Here is a 20,720-nt window from a genome sequence, read left to right as displayed (position 1 = left end):
TTCGTCGCCCCCTGGAGGACGGGATGTGTGTTTCTCTTCGGGTTTTCTCCATGCCAAAATGCCCCCTGTTGGATGGTTTTAAAAAATGCATGTTGGAAAGCTCAAATTACATTCTTTGTCAGTTCCCGTCTTAAGTATGAAACATGTAGCCACAGATGTGCCAAGAATTCCCATTTGTCATTTTTAATTTATTCATCTGGAGCATTTATTTGCTTGGAATCCGAGTCTGTCTCTGCCAGATTTTTTTTTCCCTCCCTTCCTCCCTCCCCATTAATCCAAAGCTTACGCTTGGTCAGTTTTTACAAAGAATGCTCAAAAGAAAACAAGTTAAGACTTTTAAAAAATAGTTGTAAACAATGCAAAATAAAACCACATTTTTTCTCTCTCGATAAATTACTTTTATAAATTCAGCATGATCTGCTCCTTGGGGCATTAGGGAAGCATAAAATTATTATTTTTTAAAATAACAGTCATCCTGTTCTATGCTCTGAGAAGGTCACCAGATCACCCCCACCCACCCACGCTGGAAGCAAAAAAAAATAAAAAAAAAATCAGAATTGCTGTTGCATCAGTGCAAGACAAGATTCCAGTTAAAAACGGCTTGCAAATTCCAGAAGAGGGAGGAATTAAAACAGAAAAGAGCTTGCATGCTTCACTTGCAAGATATTTGGAGAATGTGCCACCAGCACAGGGCTGCTTCTTCAACACGAGGCTTGCTTGCATATCTTGAAATCCTGGAAATCTGCAACTATCCCAGCAGGGGAGGCCAAGGGGCTGGGGGAAATCTGGGGGCAATTTAATCCCCACCCTTATGCAATTTGGAGAGGCAGGCATAACATTTCTTAAAAAGAGGGTTTAATCCAAGCTCAGCATCTTTCTGGGGTTTTTTTTGGGGGGGGGGGGAAATCACTAGATTTGAAGCTAAGCCGTAAAGAGAAATATAAATGCACCAAGGAAGGAAGGAAGGAAGGAAGGAAGGAAGGAAGGAAGGAAGGAAGGAAGGAAGGAAGGAAGGAAGGAAGGAAGGATGAGAAAGGAAAGGAAAGGGAAGGAGAAAGGAAAGGAAAAGAAAAAGAAGAATAAAGAAGGGAACGATGAAGAAGGGAAGGAATTGCAAAGAGAAACTAAAGTAGTTTTATAGGACCCCCCCTTCATAATCTCACTGCCCCAAGGGATTAAAAAAAAATGAAGCCTTCCAGCAAAGTTTAAAAGTTCTTAACCCAAAGTATTTGCAGAAAGAAGATGGGAAAAGCATGGAGCCATCTTAAGAACACCCAAAGTTCCCCCAAATTAAAAACGAGGCGATCCAGGCAAGGCTGCAAACGAGCAACATTTTGATCAGGTTTCCACACACGCATGCACGCCCCCCCCCAAACTACCTCTGCAGGAAAGAAGCTGGAGTTGGGGAACGTCAGCTCCCATCAGCCACTGCCTGGAGGGTGGGAAGATGGGAGGCGTAATCTGACGCCCCCCCTCCCCGTGTTTTAATAAGAATGGATCTGGGCAATTGTCCAGCCAAATTCCAGGAAGGGGGTGGGTGGGTTGAAACGCTTGGTCCCACAACCCCAAAATGATTGAAAGCAGAGGAATCAAAGAGTTTGGAAGCTCATTGGAAGAACACAGTGACTCTTTTTTCTCTCCCCCCCCAAAAGAAGGCACTTAGATCTTAGATGCCGCCCCCCCCTCAGGCTGTCAATGCCCTACTCAAGAGTGTGGGTCCAGCTAGCCTGGTGTTCTGGACCTCAGATTCTAGTGGGCACCAAGCATCCAGAAGCATCATACCCCAAACGACTGGTCCTTTCGGTTATCCACCACCCCAAAACGGATCCAGAGGCGGAGATGGGGAGCTTAAAGGGGGGGGGAATAGTTTGTAACAAGTGAGTAGCAGCGTCCCCAAAGGGTAGCCCAATGGATCAAGGCAGCGAGTGACAAAGACGGGGATGAAAAAATGCAGAGAAACATCGAAGAGACGCGACGAATGGGCGCGTTGAGAAGGCACATGGGAGTCTCCGAGGAGGTGGTGGGCTTGTTATCTGGCCTCGGTTGTGGTTGAGAAACATCGTGTATGGATGCTCCCCGTCCACTGCTTGAGGCTGGAGGAGGTGGTTGATCTCACAAGAGGGTCCTCCCTTGGTTATGAGAAGAAGAACCGTGTCTCCAAGCTTGTGGAGCAGCTGGACCTCCAGTGGTTCAACCATCAACGTTCACCCATCAGCTAGATGGCCATCAACTGTAATTCGCTTCGGTCAAGGATTCAGCCCGGCGCTCCCAGGAATGGCGTGGCTGGACGTACCCCGTGGTGCCACACCATGGATAGGAGTAGGACTTCAAGGTCTCTACTGCCCTGTCCATGTTGGCAGAAGATGGCATTCCCGGAGGCCTACTGAGAAAGGCTGGGGTCCAGCAGCTTCAAGACGCCCCCCACCAAATGCAGGCTGCCCGTCACGAGGACGCGGATGGCCACGGCTTCCTTGAGCAGAACGGCCCCGCTGCTGGCCACGGGGTGCGGGTGGAGTCCCTGGGGCCCCAGCGCCGGCAAGTGTGGGTCCCTGCCTTGCGTGATCCACTGCAAGGCGTGCGAGATGCAAGGGAACACCAAGGAGTTGGAATTGAGCGGACGAGCCGAGGCGGCGGCGAAGAGGGGGGGGCTGTGAAGCGGGGGCTGCTTCAGCCAGCCCCCCACCTCGGGCAAGACAGGGAACCAAGGGTCCTGCGTCAACTTGGCCTCCATCAGACGGTTCCAGTGGTTCTGATTCTGCAGGCAGCGCGTCAGGACGTTCTCCAAGGTGACGTTGAAGTTCTGCTGATCTGCAGAAGATGTGCGGAAACGAAGGAGGGGAGGAGTCAGGATGAGGCCCATACTCACCTCTCCAGGCCCGAGGATTTGGCAAATAATGTCAGGAAAAGCCACGGGCTGAAGACCCCTTTGGTCCTCAAGAGACCCCTCCCCCTTCAACACCTACCTGCGCTTCCCACCGTCGACACCTCGGTGTAGTTGGGGCAGAAAACGGCGTAATCAAAATGGCAGGGCTGCAAAGAGAAAGAGTGAAGGGGGCGGGGTCAAGCAGCGGCGGTCCTGTTTTGTGCCTATATCCTTGAGGAACTGCGCACCAGCTGGAGGGATAGGAGGCTCTGGAAATAAGGAAAATGACTCACCAGCAACAGTTTCAGCAAAGCAGCCGTATCCCGGTCTCCGGTCACGTTGAACAGCAACACTCGGACTTCGGAACCGCTGTAAATGCAGGGAAAGAAATGGTCCTTATATTAGCCCTTTTCTCCCTTTCCTTCCTTTCTTTCTTCCTTCCTTTTCAAGGACACCTCAAAATTATAGAATTCATTAGATTTTGTCCCTCCCTCCCTCCCTCCCTCCTTTCCTTCTCTACCTTCCTTCCTTCTTTATCTTCCTTTGCACAAGGACACCTCAAAATTATAGAATTCATTAGGCTTTGTCCCTCCCTCCCTCCCTTCCTCCCTCCCTCCCTCCCTTCCTTCCTTCCTTCCTTCTCTACCTTCCTTATCTTCCTTTTCAAGGACACCTCAAAATTATAGAATTCATTAGGCTTTGTCCCTCCCTCCCTTCCTCCCTCCCTTCCTTCCTTCCTTCCTTCCTTCCTTCCTTCCTTCCTTCTCTACCTTCCTTATCTTCCTTTTCAAGGACACCTCAAAATTACAGAATTCATTAGGCTTTGTCCCTCCTTTCCTTCCTTCCTTCCTTCCTTCCTTCCTTCCTTCCTTCCTTCCTTCCTTCCTTCCTTCCTTCCTTTCCTTTCTTCCCCTCTCCCCCTTTCCACCATAAAAAAGCAATCCCTTCTTTCCTTAAACCAGCTTCAGGACAGATTTCACACAAACAAACACACCCAGCCCAGCCCAGCTTACTCTGTAGGTTTGTCTTCATTCAAGGCCGCCTGGCGAAACCACCGGACGCAGGCCTGCACACTGCTGGTGGTGTGGGCCCCATCAATGTACCACGTCACTGGGCCGTGGTGCAGCACTTGGTTACGTCCGAGCCACACGGCTGCTTGCAGGCCTGGGAAGCAAAGCGAAAATCAGCCACCCTGCCCTGCTGAGAACGCTGCAGCTTCCTGATCAGGAACTAAGTTTCTAGCCCACATGATTCTGGAGAGGATCAGCTAGAGATGTGGTAAAAATAGGATTTTCTTTGGCTTAAAAATGAAATGATTAGGGGAAAGCTGCAGAAAACAGTATCAAGGGTTGTCTCCTGCAAAGCTGTGTGTGGTTCACGCTAAGCTACGAATGATGGTCCACCAGTGCTGGCTTCACACAACCCATTACGCTCAACCCAAACCCTTGATAATGCAGCTTTGAATAAGAGATTCAAAAGATCTTTATGAAAGTTTTGGAGAGGCCAAACTGTCACATCCCTGCCCCGTGACTCTAAGTGGCATAATTGAATCTTTCCGTCCCTTCTCCAGGCCGCTCAGCATCCTTCAACGGACATCCTGGGTGGGACCCGGCCAAAGAAGACTCAACACTGGGGCTTTTGTTTCACCAAGAAAGGGTCCGTCTGCCGGGGCTGAGTTGATGTCTGCTGAAAGTCAAGGGCGGGGGGGGGGGTGAGGGAGGGGCAGGAAATAGGTCAGGAGGCAGCAATGGGATGGAGGGAGGGATGGGGGGAGGAGGAGGAGGAGGCGGTGGTGGTAGACAATAAGAAAGGAGAAAGAGATAGATAGATAGATAGATAGATAGATAGATAGATAGATAGATAGATAGATAGATAGATAGATAGATAGAGTTATAGAGAGAGAGAGTGAGAGAGAGAGAGATAATAAGAAGATGGGAAAGAAGAGGAAGAGGAGGAGAAAGATAATAAGAAAGAGGAGGAAGAGGAGATAGATATATATATAGAGAGAGAACAGAGATAGAGAGATAGAGAATAGATATAGATATCTTCTAGATAGAGATAGACAAAGAGATAAAGAGATAGATATAGAAAGAGAATATATAGAGAATAGATGAATGGATGGATAGATAGATAATAAGAGGAGGAGGAGAAGAGGAGGAAGTAGATAAGAAAGAAGAGAAGGAGCAGATAAATAATAAGAAAGAAGAGGAGGAGGAGGGGAAGGTAAATAATCAGAAAAGAGAAGGAGGAGGAGGAGGAGAGGAGGAGGTAGATAAGAAAGAAGGAGCAGATAAATAATAAGAAAGAGGAAGAGGAGGAGGAGGAGGAGGGGAAGGTAAATAATAAAGAGAAGGAGGAAGCAGAGGAGAAGACAGATAACAAGGAACCAAAGGTAGAGAAGAAGAAAAAGGGAAGGACCGCCCACCTTGCACCATGGGCTGCTCCGGCTTAAAAGCAGGGGCCAAGCAGGGCACCTTCTTGGATGGAGCTTCAGAGGTCAGCCACGAGTCCTTCAGCTCACCAGCATCTGAAAAGCGAAATATAAATCTAAATAAATCAGGGGAAGCCCCTTTGTCCCTCACTCTGCCAAGATGCTACAGACGCTTTCTGTCACGGGGGTATCAAGCCTCTCCCCCAAATGCCAGCTCCCAACTTCCAGAAACTGGGATGGCGATCAGGAAGGTTGGCAGGATTCCTTCCTTCCTTCCCTTCTTCCTCTCATTCCTTCCTTCCTTCCTGTCTCCTTCCTTCCTTCTCCTTCCTCCTTCCTTCTTTTCCTTCTTTCTTTCCTTCCTTTCCTTCTTCCTTCCCTTCTTCCTTCCTTCCTTCCTTCCTTCCCTGGTGCATTTATATTTCTCTTTAGGGCTTAGCTTCAAATCTAGTGATTTCCCCCCCCCCCAAATAAAACAACAACAGAAAGATGCTGAGCTTGGATTAAACCCTCTTTTTTTAAGAAACGTTATGCCTGCCTCTCCAAATTGCATAAAGGCGGGGATTAAATTGCCCCCAGATTCCCTCCAGCCCCTTGGCCTCCCCTCCTGGGATAGTTGCAGATTTCCTTGCCAAGAACGAGTGAACTGTGTGTCTCTGTGTGTGTGTCTGTGTGTGCCTTTCCTTACCCAGATACCCACAACGGCTCAGCCAGGTGCGGGACAGCTGGAGGGCTAAAGCAGCATTCGAGCGCTGATGATCACCAGCCAAACCTAGTTTGAGGAGCTTGCCGCGGTCTTCAAAGGCTTCCAGGTCAGGGCAGAGGAAAAGCGGGCACTGCGGAAGAAAGAGGAGACCCAGGGATGGTTTTGCTGCATATAACGATGAGCCCTGGGGGCCCAGGGGTTAGGATGCAGTACTGCAGGCTGCCACTGCCCACTGCCAGCAGTTTGATCCTGACAGGATTCAAGGATGATTCAGCCTTCCATCTTTCTGAGGTTGGTAAAATAAGGACCCAGATTGTTGGGGGCCATAGGCTGACTGTATAAACCGCTTAGAAAAGGCTGTAAAGCACTTGAAGTGGTATATACGTCTAAGTGCGCTCTCTCTCTCTCTGTCTCTCTCTCTCTCATTGTCTACCTATCTCAGGGGTAGGCAACCTTGGCTCTTTTATGACTCGTGGACTTCAACTCCCAGAATTCCTGAGCCAGCATGGCTCAGCTTGGAAACCTCTCCCTTTCCCCTCTGCATGGCTGGCTCAGGAATTCTGGGAGTTGAAGTCCACGAGTCATAAAAGAGCCAAGGTGGCCTACCCCTGACCTATCTCAATCCATCCATCCATCCATCCAACCACAACTTCTGGAGGCAAGTCGTTCTACTGATTAATTGTCCCAACCATCAGGAAATTTCTCCTTAGTTCTAGGTTGCTTCTCTCTTTGGTTAGTTTACATCCGTTGCTTATCTTTTGCAGAAGGGAATTATTGGGTGTGTGTGTGTGTTTTAATTAGCTTATCTTAAATGTCATCTACGTCTGGGCTCCCCAACCTTGGCCACTTGTGGACTTCAGCTCCCAGAACGGGCTGTGCTGATTGGGGTCTTCTGGGAGTTGAAGTCCACAAATCTTCAAGGAGCCAAGGATGAAGATCTCTGATCTACGTGGAGGACTGAAGTCCTAGGAAAGTCGATGCGGCAGCTCTGGACTTCCTAAGGTTTGTGTGTAAGTTGTCCATTGTGGCCTCCACCCCCAACAGCTACTAGAGGGCTTGATCTTCCAGGAAAAGCTAGAAGGAAACATGGGGGCCTTACCTGGCACTCTTCAGCTCTCTGTTTCAGGACATCTAAGGGCCTTTCCGGTTGAGGCACCGTGAATGCTGGCACACCGGGCTGAAAGACAGATTAAAATGCTCTATTTTGATTTTGATTCAAGGGTTCTCCAGGTTTCTCAAGCCCATCTTAATAGCACGAAGGTTGAGAGAGAAGATCTCTCCAAGACATCTACCTTGAAGATGCCTCCTTTCTGCCAAGCTATCTTCTCGATGGTGTCTCCCAAGATGCTGGTGTGGTCAATGCCCAAGGAGGAGATCCCACATACTATTGGCTTCCTACAAGGAAGACAAAGAGAGGGAGATGTAGAAGACTCTCCCAGGAGGGAAAGTCAAGATTCTTGGCATGATCCTAGAAAGCCATCAAGAGAAGAACAGATGTCCACCAAACACGAGCCATTTCTGAACAGAGAGGGAAACCCAGCCTTTGGAAGGCTAATGAGGCAGCATCCAGAAGTTCAACCTCCATACCTGACAATATTTGTGCAATCGTAGGCGCCCCCAATGCCAACTTCTATAACCGCCAAGTCAACCTGGGAAGAAGATACAAAATCGCTCATGGTCTCATGGCCCAAGAGGTTTGGGGCCCTCCAGATTGTGGACCACAGCAACCATCCATGGGCCAGGCTGCCTGAGGATATGGCAATGTCACTTTTTGGTCTTCAAGAACGAGCTATTTAAACCCAACCAGGATCAGTTTAGACAGGGCCACAAGGAGTTGACTTCTCCACGTCCAGACCTTCTAAAGGGATTCTTCCCTATCTAGAGAACTACAGGGAAGCATCACGTTTGGGCTCAACTCAAGTTGGGGATGCTTAGGTTTCAAAGCCAGGTTCTGGATCTCCAGATGTTGGACTCTGCAGTTCAACAACATCTGGACAATCACCAGAGCCCCACCTATCTTACCAAAACGAATCTTCCCCCCCCCCAATTTTTTAAAAATGGCATTTTTGGCCCAACATACCTTCTCTTGCAGGAAGACGTGGAAAGCCATGATCGTAAGGAACCGGAAATAAGCAGGCATGGAAGCGTGATGGGGGTCCTGAGAAGACCACAAAGGGGTTAGGAGGATCGCAATTTGAGCAATGGACAATCCAGGTCTCAAATCCACATTCCACTGGCCACTATCAAAATCCAGGTTCAGTCTAAATGAACTTCTTTTGATTTCTGGAATGGGCTTATCTTGAAGACTTACAAATAGCTGAGCTAATTTCTGAGCTAGATCTTGGCACGGAGAGAACAATATGCTTTTATCCACCAAGCTCAGGAAAATATTAGAAAAATTGGAGGGGCACCCTTGCTCCACGTTGCTTGTCCCTTCCATTTCTTTGTCCCAACCCCATCGCTACCATCTCTGCTTCTAAGATAGGACACCTCACCAGGTGACACCAAACATACCTTGGTCTCCTCCAACCGGTTATACACCTGCCAGAAATATTTGCTAAAAAGCTCTTGGCTGATGGGCTGACCGTTAATCCGAATTCTCTCGCGGACTTGAACCAGATGCGGTGAACTTGGGGGAGAGAAATCAAGAGAGCCAGGATTACTTAGCTCAAGCTTTGAATGGCCATCACGCCAGGGTTGAAATAAAAATCCTAGACCGATGGAAGGTATTTGTTAAATGTTAACGGAACCAGAAAAACTCTGCCAATCACCGCTCAGGCCGTTTTGAAAGCAGGGTTTTACGATCGACCGAATTCTGTTTACCTTCCGGAGATCGAGTAAGGATTAATAGCAATTCAAAGTACGATTAACGCAGCTTGAACTTTGATTTTAAAAGGAAGCAGAGTTTTTTTTTTTAAGTATGCAGTCCTGTGCTTGCATTTTATTCCGATTTTAGAGAGATTGCGCCAGCTGAGATCAAAGGCCTGCTTAGTCGGGCAGCCTGTTCACAAGCTGGAAAAAAAATCAAAGAGTGCCAGGAAGCTGAAAAGGTTTTTTATGTTTGTATCATTTGGATAATTGGGAAGATTTAAAAAACTGATGAGGGAGGAGGAGGAGGAGGAGGAGGAGAAGGAGGAGGAGGAGGAGGAAAGAGAAGGAGGAAGAAGGAAGGGAGGAAGGAAGGGAGGGAGGAGAGCAAAGAGCATAGAAGGAGAATGACTGTGGCAAAAGAAAGAAGAAATACTCTCAATACACTCAATTTCTAGCTAATTTTCCAGCTGGCACAGAAGACAATCCACGCCCCAAGCAGCCCACTAGGACATTTACCTGTAAAAACCGGTCTTTAAATTATAGTTGCGCAGAATCCGCTCTGTGAAGGCGCAGGCAGAACCCTGATGGGTTAAAAAGGGGGGAAAAAAAATATCAGCCCCCACTCAAAGGAATCCAGGCTGCTCACTACCTTGGCCAACCTGTTTTTTTTCCCTTAACAGCTGAATCAAAGGCTAACAAGAATCCTGAAAATTGGGCCGAGGGGCTTGAAGGGCCCATGAGGGGCGTAGGTGGCCGACCCCTTCCCTTCGTACTCCGAGTTCATTTTAAAAATGGCTTGTGGTCTCTGCCCAATCACCTTCTCTATGGTTTTCTGCCAGATGTCGTTGTCCCTTCCAGGTATTTTACGTGGACAGAAAGAAGTGCCAACTTGGGTGTCAAGGAATAGATTGGAGAATTGTTCACCGTCAGTTTTGCAAGTGTCTTCTGATGTTAAAAACGGGCCACTGGAGCAATAGATTTCCAGATTTAATAATTGTAAGGACTGAATTGTCCTTTCTTTTCTTTCCTTCCTTCTCTCCCTCGTCTTCCTTCTTCCATCTTCCTTCGTTCTCTCTCTCGTCTTCCTTTCTTCCTTTTCTCCTTCATCTTCCTTCCTTTTGTCTTCCTTTCTTCCTTTTTTCCGTCATCTTCCTTCCTTCTCTCCCTCATCTTCCTTCCTTCCTTCTTCTTCCTTTTCTCCCCGTCTTCCTTCCTTCTTTCCCTCATCTTCCTTCCTTCCTTCTCTCCCTCATCTTCCTTTCTTCCTTCTCTCTTCTTCCTTTCTTCCTTCCTTCATCATCCTTCCTTCCCTCATCTTCCTTCCTTCCTTCCTTCTCTCCCTCATCTTCCTTCCTTCCTTCCTTCTCTCTCATCTTCCTTTCTTTCTTCCTTCCTTCATCTTCCTTCCTTCCTTCCTTCCTTCTCTCTCTCATCTTCCTTTCTTCCTTCCTTCTCTCCCTCATCTTCCTTCCTTCGTTTTCAGTGTTCCTTCCCTTTCTCCCTCATCTTTCTTCCTTCCTTCTTTCCCTTGTCCTTCCTTCCTTCTCTCCCATCTTCCTCCCTCCCTCCCTCTTTTTTTCTCCTTCTCTTGTTTTATTTATTCAAAACACCGTAATGTCCATAGTGGTAACAAGGTTACCACAGATGTCATATTTGTCATTGCTCATTGCTGATAAAATTTAGGAAGTCTCCCACCCTGTTCCCTCCAGTCCCCCCCCCCTTACCTTGCCCTTTGTCCCAGTCACATGAATGATGTTGAGTTGATTCAGGTCTTCGACCTGCCGGACAAAACCCTGGTCAGTTTTTGCTTTCCGCGTCATTACCCCCTACCAGGAATCCAGGAAGGGTAGAGCACACACCCTCTCTTCGCTCTTCGTCCCCACCCCCCAAAAAAAGCAGAAGACCCTCAAAAACTCACTTGCCCACCACAGGAGTGAGAGAAGCCCCTGCCCCAAAGACAAAAAAAAAAGTCATTTACCTTCAGTCCGGTACGTTCCAGAAACCCAGCCATCGCTTGCAACTGCAGCTGGGGGTCTCCCCTTTCTTTCTTCACCTGCTCCAGGTAGCTGGCGTTGGTCTGGAGGGTGTTCAGAGTCCGGATGGCATCCTGGAATTGCAAGCAGGCGGACATCGAGGGGGTTAGGCTTTGCGCTCCTTCCATGGGGGGGGGGGAAAGGAACCGACGGAGCTGGTCCCAATTATGGCTGCCAAACTCTCCCTGAGAATCTCAAGTTTCCCTGACCACCCCCCTATCCCAAAAACAGACACCTGAAATAGGAAGACGTTGGCCCGGGGTTCAAGTTTTGTGTTGCACAGGCTGATCTTTTCAGGACAAGCCAAAGCGCTAGGAGAAAAAATCTGCTTATTACGAGATCCTTCCTGGCGAATTTTCGGCGCCTCCATTGCTGGAGGGCGAGACTTCCGCGGTCCAGCCCCGCTGGACATTACTGTCCGGAGTCTGTCCGTCATCCTGTCTCTATGAATGTTGCAACCCCGGGGGGGGGGGGAGTGAAGAGGGCCTGGCTTCCCTCTCTAAGCAAACACAACCCCTTTACAAACATCTAGGGTAAAATGCACGAGGCTTAGCACACACCCAGGAAACAAATGAAAGGATGATTCTTGAATTGAATTCTGATTGGGTTTTACGGATGATGAGCTGAAAAGAAACGACGGGGGGGGGAATTAATATTGCACGTGGGAACTGGGGCAAAATTACTGCATGCGCCAAGAGGAGAGAATCGTGAAATACACACCGAGGAGAGGTTCGGGGTTTGCAAAACTGACAAAAGAGTTCGTGGAGCTAGCGACGCTCACCAGCTGGGGCGGGAAGAAAATGATGGAAGACTTTTTTTTGAAAAGCTAGAAACTTTATACGGACGTTTTGCGGAAAGAGGAAACAAGTGAAGGGATGATTTGGGGCTTAGAAAGGTGACAGAGGAAGGAAAAAGAGGAAGATGTTCAATTGACTGACGGGAAAGAAGGGTGGAAGTTACAAGCCTGTTTTTTTTTCTTTTTTCCATATATTACCTTTTCTTAATTTTGTGTATGTGTGTACTTTTACTGCAATGAGGAAGAGAGGTAGGAAGTAGGGAGGGAGGGAGGGGTGAGGGAGGGAGGGAGAGAGGGAGGAAGGAGAAAGAGATGGATGGATGGATGGATGGATGGATGGAAGGAAGGGGCAAGAGATGATGGCTGGCTGGCTGGATGGGTGGGTGGTAGGACGGAGGCAGGGAGAGAAAAGAGATGGATGGATGGATGGATGGATGGATGGATGGATGGGGAAAGATGGATGGATGGTTGGAAGGAAGGAAGGAAAGGAAGGAAGAAGGGAGGGAGGGAGGGAGGGAGGGAGGGAGGAGGAAGAGATGGATGGAAGGATGGAAGGAAGGGGCAAGAGATGGATGGCTGGATGGGTGGGTGGAAGGACGGAGGCAGGGAGAGAAAAGATGGAAGGAAGGAAGGAAGGAAGGAAGGAAGGAAGGAAGGAAGGAAGGAAGGAAGGAAGGAAGGAAGGAAGGAAGGAAGGAAGGAAGGAAAAAAAGATGGATGGGTGGGTGGGTGGAAGGACGGATGGAGGGAGAGAAAAGAGACGGATGGATGGAAGGAAGGAAGGGGAAAGAGATAGCTGGAAGGAGGGAGGGAGGGGAAAGAGATGGATGGATGGATGGATGGATGGATGGATGGATGGATGGATGGATGGATGGAAGGAAGGAAGGAAGGAAGGGGCAAGAGATGATGGCTGGCTGGCTGGATGGGTAGGTGGAAGGACAGAGGGAGGGAAGGAATAGAGGGAGAAGTTTTCTCAAAGTATTCTACCACACAGGGGAGCTAAAATGAGAATTTCCCACCTAAAACACAGGAGCTAAACCTCAGGAATAAAACACAACCTGTGTAGCATTGCACCTTTCCGGACAGCTCGCCTCTCCCAGCAGAAACGAGCTTAAGAGTTTTGCAGACCAGCAATCTGGAATTCTCCCAAGGAGATAGCAGCTGAGGAAATGTTACAACCTCACATACACCCTCTATTCTGAAAAGCCGAGAAGGGAGAACCTTGAATAAAACAATAAAATTCGATAACGTGACTCAAGTCCAAGTTCCTTTCTGCGGTGTCGACTCAAAGCCCTCCCATCTTCTCCTTGGACAAGGTAGCTGGGTACGAAGCAACCTGTTTCTGAAATTATTTCTACAGGGATTGAATCTTTCTTTCCTGGGATCCAGGAAAAGCTCTATGGATCGGAGACGGGATCGTGGAAGTTATGTCTTTTGCAAGAACCATCCAGGTGCAATTTTTCCGAGTAACCCCAGATTCCTTTCTCCACGCTCCCCACAGAGTTGGGAAACATTTCTAGGAACACAAAGATGCTTTTTTCAGGAAGCAACCAGACTATTTTTTTCCCCTTGAAGACGTTTCACTTCTCATCCCAGAAGCTTCTTCAGTTCTTCAGAAGGCAACTGGACTTTCTTGTTTTTCTTTGGAAGACGTTTCGCTTCTCCTCCAAGAAGCTTCTTCAGCTCTGACTGGATGCTGGGGAATGGAAGGATTGATAAGCTCCCAGTGGCCTCAAGGACTCTCAGAAGTGCAAATGACCAGCTGTCTGCAAGGAGTATAAATCCTTCCATTTCTCACCATTCAGTCAGAGTTGAAGAAGCTTCTGGGATGAGAAGTGAAACGTCTTCAAAGGGAAAAAACAAGAAAGTCCAGTTGCCTCTTGAAAAAAGGCACTTTTGAGACAACCACGGACCTGGAGGACGGACAATCTCCGTAGATGTTTCCAGGGACTTGGTGGCACCGAGAAAGTTGATGCTTGAAAACAATCAAATCCAGATTCTAACCAGGGCTAAAACTGGCAGGAAAACATTAGCAAAGGTATCGTAAAATTGCCTTTCTTTCGAAAGCAGAGCTGGTTCACTTGGGGACACCGTACCGTGCCTGAAAAAAAACACCTCCTAATGCCTCCATGCGCAAAACCTTTTGCACCATCTGTGCAGCGAACGTGTACGAAACACCTGGAGAGATCGAGGAACGCAACAACACAAGGCGTACAAAACACACGTCAGAAAGCAACAACCCGGCCTCCTTGGCATATATCCAGACTGCAATCCAGATGGACCAGCTACCTCCTTTTTTATTTTTATTTTTTTCCCCTCCTGGAACAAGATCTGCCTGTTCGGACCCATATCAGGAGCTCATCTGAGCTTCCTGCTTTTCAAATGTCGTAACATTTGCAAGCGCAAACAGGATTCGTATTGATTTCCAGCTGAGTTGCCAGGCACACAAGGAACGACACAGGTGTGGAAGCGGTTCGGCTTTCAAAGACACAGGGAAGTCCTCAACTTTACAACCACAACTGGCAATTTATGTTGCTAAGCGAGGACTATCTGAACACAAGGACAGCTGAAATGGCTGTTTTGCATCTCAAAGTCACCACCATGACACACACACACACACACACCCTCCACACACCAACACAGGAAGATGATCACTGAATCCCACTTGGACAAATATTTTTTGCAAATGTCTCTAGGTTTGCAGAACGCAAAAACAAATAAAGAGGAATTTATAATATCAGAATTGAGCTGGAAGGGACCTCGGAGGTCTTCTAGTCCAGCCCCCTGCTCAAGCAGGATACCCTCTTTCAGATAAATAATTGCCTAATCTCCTCTTTAAAACCTCCAGTGATGAAGCACCCACAACTTCTGGTGGCAAGCTGTTCCACTGGTTAATTGTTGTATTAGGGAGTTTCTCTTTTAGTTCTAGGTTGCTTCTCTCCTTGCTTAGTTTCCACCCATTGTTTCTTGTCCTGCCTTCAGGTGCTTTGGAGAATAAGTTGACCCCTCCTCTTCTTTGTGGCAGCCCCTCCAATACTAGAATCCTGTTATCATGTGTGTCCCCCCCCCACCCTAGTCCTTCTTTTCTCTAGATTAGCCATCCCCAAATCCTGCAACCATTTTTCATTTGTTTTCATCTCCAGGCCTTTTAATTATCTTAGTTGCTCTCCTCTGCACTTTCTTCCGAAGTCTCAACATCTTTTTTGGGACGTGGTGACCAAAACTGGATGTTACACTCCAGTGAGATCTTGCAGACTTTGGGCTAAGACAGTGATGGCGAACCTTTTAGAGACCGAGTGCCCAAACTGCAACTCAAAACCCACTTATGCATCGTTGGGTGCCGGGTGGGTGTGGCCCATTGGCTGGGTGTGGCCCATTGGGTGGGCAGGGCTGCGGTGGTAACAGCAGACTGGGTGGGACTAAAAAGTTCAATCAATCAATTCCAACTTTGCAAGATCTTTTTTTTCCCACGGAGAAGTTGAAATTGACTGATTGATTGAATCTTTTTTTTTTTTTTTTTTTTTTTTGCACACAGCAGCAGAGGCCTAAAGTGAAAAGGTTTTCTAAAATCCAGCTGAAGGCCTAGGACTGGGGCGACGGCGCGTGTGCCCACAGAGAGGGTTCTGTGTGCCGCCTCTGGCACCCGTGCCGTAGGTTCTCCACCACTGGGCTAAGAGAAGAGACTTAACCAGACAGGATTTGAAGGAGTGGGCTTGAGCTAAAAATAAGCCTGGAGATGAGTGAGGTTGCAATAGGACATCCCAGTTCTAAAAAAAGGAGGTGCTTCCTTTCAAAGTACACATGGGTTACTGTACTGAGTATTTTGGGCACACAGCTGGAGCGATACTGTATTTCTGCAGCGTTGCATTCACGCACGTATCTCCCAGATCGTTCCTGCTACACATTCATATTTATTTTAACGTTTTGGACTCAGGGCTGCACAAACTCCCTTAAAAACCCCAGACTCCCAAGATAACTATGGATTGTCCACATCATTTATTCTGCACGTCTCCCCAAGCTACAAAGCCAAGGAACAACTGGATGTGATTAGGAAAAGGAAGAAAAACGCCTTGGGATTTTTCCTATTGCATCTAGAAAAAAACAACAACAAACAAATAATTTTGGGAAGGCGGACCTGGGCCACGGTTGGAAGAGCCAACCGAATTCTCCTGCAGGGGAGAAGCAATTTCACAAAATGGCACACTTGTAAAATAAAAGAAAGGATCTCACCTCCATGTTCCTGCTTTTTTTTTTTTTTTTTACTTAAAACCTACTGGGAATTAAAAAGAACAGCATGAGCCCCCAGAGGGAAGGATTCTTTGTAAAAAGCCCGCAGAAATCAGCCCGCTCTTGCATGTAGAAAAGTGGAAATTTGTCCCGGTCCCGATACATTTTTCACGCGTGATTGGATCTTATTTCCTGGAAAAGCAGCTTACTGGATTCGGCAAGAGGAGGCGGGAGAATTATCTCCTACCTAATCATTTCATGCTAAAAGTTGCTCAATTGAGGAAAAGGGAGAACTTAATCTTCTCCCAAACAGCATCAGGAGAGCCGGGAATGTGCAGTGATGTAAAGAAACTGATTAAAGAGATGTCAACATTTGGGAGGGAAGGAAAACAGAGATTAGTTGGGTAAGCCAAGGACAAAGTTTTAGGCTAAATATTTCTATTTAGGCAGGAATTTTTTAAAAGCTCCGAGATTGGGCAGTCTCTAAATTGGATAAAGTAAGAAAATAAATGAAGGCTGCGGTAAGAAATCCCTTGGAACACAGGGCCCGCACTGATAGGATTTTTATGATTATTTGTTTACTGCCTTTAGTGTTTACACAAACAAGCCAAGGAGGGGAACATAAACAACACATTTTCACCGCAGCAACAACCACCTTGGAGGTGGGTTGAGAGAGAGGGATTGGCCCAAAGGCACCCAGTTGGCTTTCGTGCCTAAGGCAGGACTATAGCTCCCAGTCTCCTGGGTTGAAGTCTCCCAACCTGCCGTGTCTAAGGTGGGACTAGAACTCACCCTCACCTAGTAATTGGCCCAAAATCACCCAGTTGGTTTTCATGCCTAAGGCTGGACTAGAAGTCCCAGTCTTCTGGTGACTGAAGTCCCCCAACCGGCTGTTGTGTCTAAGGTGGGACTAGAACTCACCCTCACCTAGTAATTGGCCCAAAATCACCCAGTTGGTGTTCATGCCTAAGGCCAGACTGGAACTCCCAGTCTCCTGGTGATTGATTTGAAGCTGTTGTGGCTGCATTCTAAGGAGGGGGGGAAATCTTAAAAATAATTGCAAATGGCTGCTCTAAAACCAGACGGATGCCCTAGGTTAGAATTGGGGTGTCAGAGAATTCAAAATCAAGGTCTGGAAAAGCCCCAAATCCTGTGCAGAGGGGGGGGGGGGCAGCAGATATGGAAAAGCATCAGTCATTGAAAGGATGGGAAGCGCTGTCTTTAGAGGGGACCTCCAGAGAGACCCCCCCCATCTCTGCCCCCTGCCTCCTCCACTTGTGTCGATTGCAGCTAAAGAGCAAAGCGACAAAGTGAAATAATTAAAAAAATGGAACAGTTGTGGGTGCTCCATCACTAGAGGGTTTCAAAAATAGACTGGGCAACCATTTGACCAGGTTGGTGTGAGGTCTCCTGCCTCAAGGAGAGGGGTGGATTAGAAGGCCTCTGAGGTCCCTTCCAGCCCGAAGGATCTAGGTTCTAAAGTACCACGGAGCCATCCACCTTTTGCCAGGAAATGAAAGCCACAGCCAAAAGGATAAGAAAAGTGCCACCCGGTACAATTTTGTTACTGATTGATAAAAGCACCTCTTGCTTTACAACAGGGAGGAGGAGGAGGAGGAGGAGGAGGAGAGGAAAAGGAGAAGAGGAAGAGGACGAAGAAGAGAAGAGGAGGAGGAAGAGGGGAGGAGGAAAAGGAGAAGAGGAGGAGGAGATGAAGGAGAGCAGGAGGAGGACGGAAAGAAGAGGAGGAAGAGGAGGAGGAGAGGAAAAGGAAGAAGAGGAGGAGGAGGAGGAAGAGAAGAGGCGAAGAAGAGGAGGAGGAGGAAGAGGGGAGGAGGAGGAGGAAAAGGAGAAGAGGACAAGGAAGAGAAGAGGAGGAGGAAAAGGAGGAGAGGAGGAAGAGGAGGGGAGGAAGAGGAGGAGGAAAAGGAGAAGAGGAGAGGAGGAGGAAGAGATGAAGGAGAGGAGGAGGAGGAGGGAAAGAAGAAGAGGAGGAGGAAGAGGGGAGGAGGAGGAGAAGAGGAGGAGAGGAGGAAGAGAAGGAGAAGAGAAGAAGAGGAGGAGGAGATGAAGGAGAGGAGGAGGAGGGAAAGGAGGAGGAGGAAGAAGAGGAGGAGGAGGAAGAGGGGAGGAGGAGGACAAAAAGGAGAAGAGGAAGAGAAGGAGGAGAAGAGGAGGAGGAGGAGGAAAAGGAGGAGAAGAGAAGAGGAGGAGGAGGAAAAGGAGAAGAGGAGGAGGAGGAAAAGGAGGAGGAGAGGAGGAGAGGGAGGAAAAGGAGAAGAGGAGGAGGAGGAGAAAAAGGAGGAGAAGAGAAGAGGAGGAAAAGGAGGAGGAGAGAAGAGGAGGAGGGGGAGGAAAAGGAGAAGAGGAGGAGGAGAAAAAGGAGGAGAGGAGGAGAAGAGGAGGAGGAGGAGATGAAGGAGAGTTGGAGGAGGAGGATGGAAAGGAGAAGAGAAGGAAGAAGAGGAGGAGGAGGAAGAGGGGAGGAGGAGAAAAAGGAGAAGAGGAGGAGAGGAGGAAGAGAAGGAGGAGAAGAGGAGGAGGAGAGGAGGAGGAGGAAAAGGAGAAGAGGACGAGGAAGAGGAGGAGAAGAGGAGGAGGAAAAGGAGGAGGAGGAGGAGGCCCTACATCCCACAGGAGACTTTTGACACGCGTGCATTCCCCTCCCCCCCCTCCAGGCGCAGGGCCAGCCCGCGATCCCCACACGTGCGCTCCAGCCCCGCGCCGGCTGACGCAACCCCGGCGGAGGGCGGCGGGTTCTCGGGCTCGCCGAGCCGCGTCGGAGCTCACCTGGTACTCCATGCGGGGAGCTCGGGCCGGTCGGGCGCTGAGGCACCGCCGCCAAGCCCGCGATGCGGCGGGCGGAGCCGCTGAGGGAACCGCTGGCAGAAAGAGCGCGAAGCACCAAGCCCGCAGCCGGCGCGAGCCCATGGCCAGCCGAGTGACGTCAGCGTGCTCCGCCCCCGAGGCGGCGGCGGCGGCGGCGCGCGGCGGCTCCTGCTGCACCGCACGCCACGCCTCCGTCTCCTCCTCCTCCTTTCGTGCGCAGGCGCCTAAAGGTGGGGTTTTAAAAAAAAAAAAAAAAGACGCCGTCGCCGCCATCTTTGGCAAGGGCAGATTCCCTCTCTACCAGGCCAGCCGGGTCCGGTAGAGATAAAACGGAGTGCAGAGGGACTCGCAGCTGGCGGGCTCGCTTTACGGAATTGGGTTGGAAGTGAGCTTAGAGGTCATCTAGGCTAACCCCCTGCCCAAGCAGGAGATTTTGTACCATTCCAGCTGGCTGAGGAATTGAAGTCCCAAAGTTGCCAATTTGTTAAAATTATACAGTGCTTTGAGAGCTGTATGCCACGAAATTTCATTTTAATGTGTGCCGATTAGTGTACATTCAAAGTGACAATAAAGTTATTATTCTATTCAATTCTATTCCATATTCTATTCTATATCATTCTATTATATTCTATTCCATCCCATATTGTTATATTCTATTCCATTCCATTCCGTATTTTCTATTCTATTCTATATTTTTATTCTAATTCTCATCCATATTCTATTCTACTCTATTCCATATTCTATTCTCTATTCTATTCCATATTCTATTCTATTCCTTTCCTTTCCTTATTTTCTATTCTATTCCATATTCTATATCCTTATTCTATTCTATATTGTTATGTTCTATTCTATTCCATATTCTATTCTTATTCTAATTCTCATCCATATTCTACTCTATTCATATTGTTCTGTTCTCTATTCTATTCCATACTGTTTTATATCCTTATTCTATTCTATTCCTTTCCATATTTTCTATTCTATTCCTATTCCATATTCTATTCTACACCCTTATTCTATTCTATTCCATTTTGTTATATTCTGTTCCATTCCATTCCTTTCCATATTTTCTATTCTATTCCATATTATATTCTTATTCTAATTCTCATCCATATTCTATTCTACTCTATTCGTATTCTGCTCTATTCTCTATTCTATTCCATATTCTATTTCTATTCAATATCCTTATTCTAGTCTGTTTCATTTCTATTCTATTCTATTCCTTTCCATATTTTCTATTCTATTCTACTCATCTCACCTGAGAGAGCAGGGTACACAGTGCAAAATGCAACATGAGCCAAAAGAAAAATCCCAATTTGCAGCCCAACGCAACGAGCAAAGAGATCAGCTGAGTGCAAAACACCCAATTTTCCAGTTAAGTCCCCCGTGCAAAGCAAGGACACAACAAGTATGCCCCCCGCCCACCTATACACAGCCCCCTCCCAGATTTTGTTTGCCTCCTTGGCGGCAAAGCAAAATTTAATTTCTAATTTCACTTTATTGGACCTGCTTCCTGAGCCAGTGGTAGGAACAGAAATATACCTGCAGGGTTGCTTGGATCTTCCTGCTTTCCATCATGAAGCTGAACCTTCGGCTTCAACTGCTTGGCCCAACCGCCCTCCTGGGGTGATTTTGGGGCAAAATTAAACATTAACAGCACAGGGAACTCTGCACCCCAACCAGGTTTGTTTAACCGGGGTTTAAAAGCGGCTGACTTTTCACCCAGTTTCGGAGGGGGGGACACGGTCAGCCTTGCCAGAAAAGTTCCTGGAAGCTGGGAGAAAAACCCAAGCAACTCCTGCCCTTTTAAAAGAAGAGTGTGTGTAAAATGTGTTTGTGTGTGTGTGTGTTTTCCAACAAGTTTTGTGAATGGCCAACACCACCACCCCTGGATTCCTGGCCTTGTGCATCAATAGTTACGTTTTTGGACACAACCTTCGTTCGTATAAATATTTACATTTTGCACACCGCGTTGAAACAAACTGGCAAACAAGCCACAATAAACAAGGGCCAACGGAGTTAATCAT

General features: G+C 47.9%; 1 protein-coding gene across 3 annotated transcripts; it reads right to left on the bottom strand.

Moving 5' to 3' along the window:
* Nucleotides 1–180: 180 nt before the first annotated feature.
* FPGS (folylpolyglutamate synthase) lies at nucleotides 181–20,658 on the bottom strand. 3 transcript variants are annotated; one of them, XM_039321439.1, is made up of 15 exons: nucleotides 20,236–20,658; nucleotides 10,790–10,918; nucleotides 10,536–10,589; nucleotides 9,328–9,392; nucleotides 8,515–8,629; nucleotides 8,081–8,158; nucleotides 7,588–7,649; nucleotides 7,293–7,395; nucleotides 7,100–7,177; nucleotides 5,983–6,130; nucleotides 5,289–5,390; nucleotides 3,877–4,027; nucleotides 3,157–3,232; nucleotides 2,964–3,030; nucleotides 181–2,808 (listed from the first exon to the last, which is right to left on the bottom strand). In XM_039321439.1, the coding sequence occupies exons 1-15, from the start codon at nucleotides 20,269–20,271 to the stop codon at nucleotides 2,381–2,383; spliced, it is 1,692 nt and encodes a 563-aa protein (XP_039177373.1). In that variant the 5' UTR covers nucleotides 20,272–20,658; the 3' UTR covers nucleotides 181–2,380. The 3 variants fall into 3 exon arrangements, with proteins under 3 accessions (XP_039177373.1, XP_039177371.1, XP_039177372.1); XM_039321437.1 differs by lacking the exon at nucleotides 20,236–20,658 and adding an exon at nucleotides 18,658–18,830; XM_039321438.1 differs by lacking the exon at nucleotides 20,236–20,658 and adding an exon at nucleotides 11,080–11,295.
* Between the last annotated feature and the right edge of the window lie 62 nt (nucleotides 20,659–20,720).

This window comes from Crotalus tigris, unplaced genomic scaffold, assembly GCF_016545835.1.
Source record: "Crotalus tigris isolate CLP2741 ecotype Arizona unplaced genomic scaffold, ASM1654583v1 scf7180000023746.1698619, whole genome shotgun sequence".
Lineage (NCBI taxonomy): Eukaryota > Metazoa > Chordata > Lepidosauria > Squamata > Viperidae > Crotalus > Crotalus tigris.
This window is presented reverse-complemented; position numbering and strand designations above follow the sequence as displayed.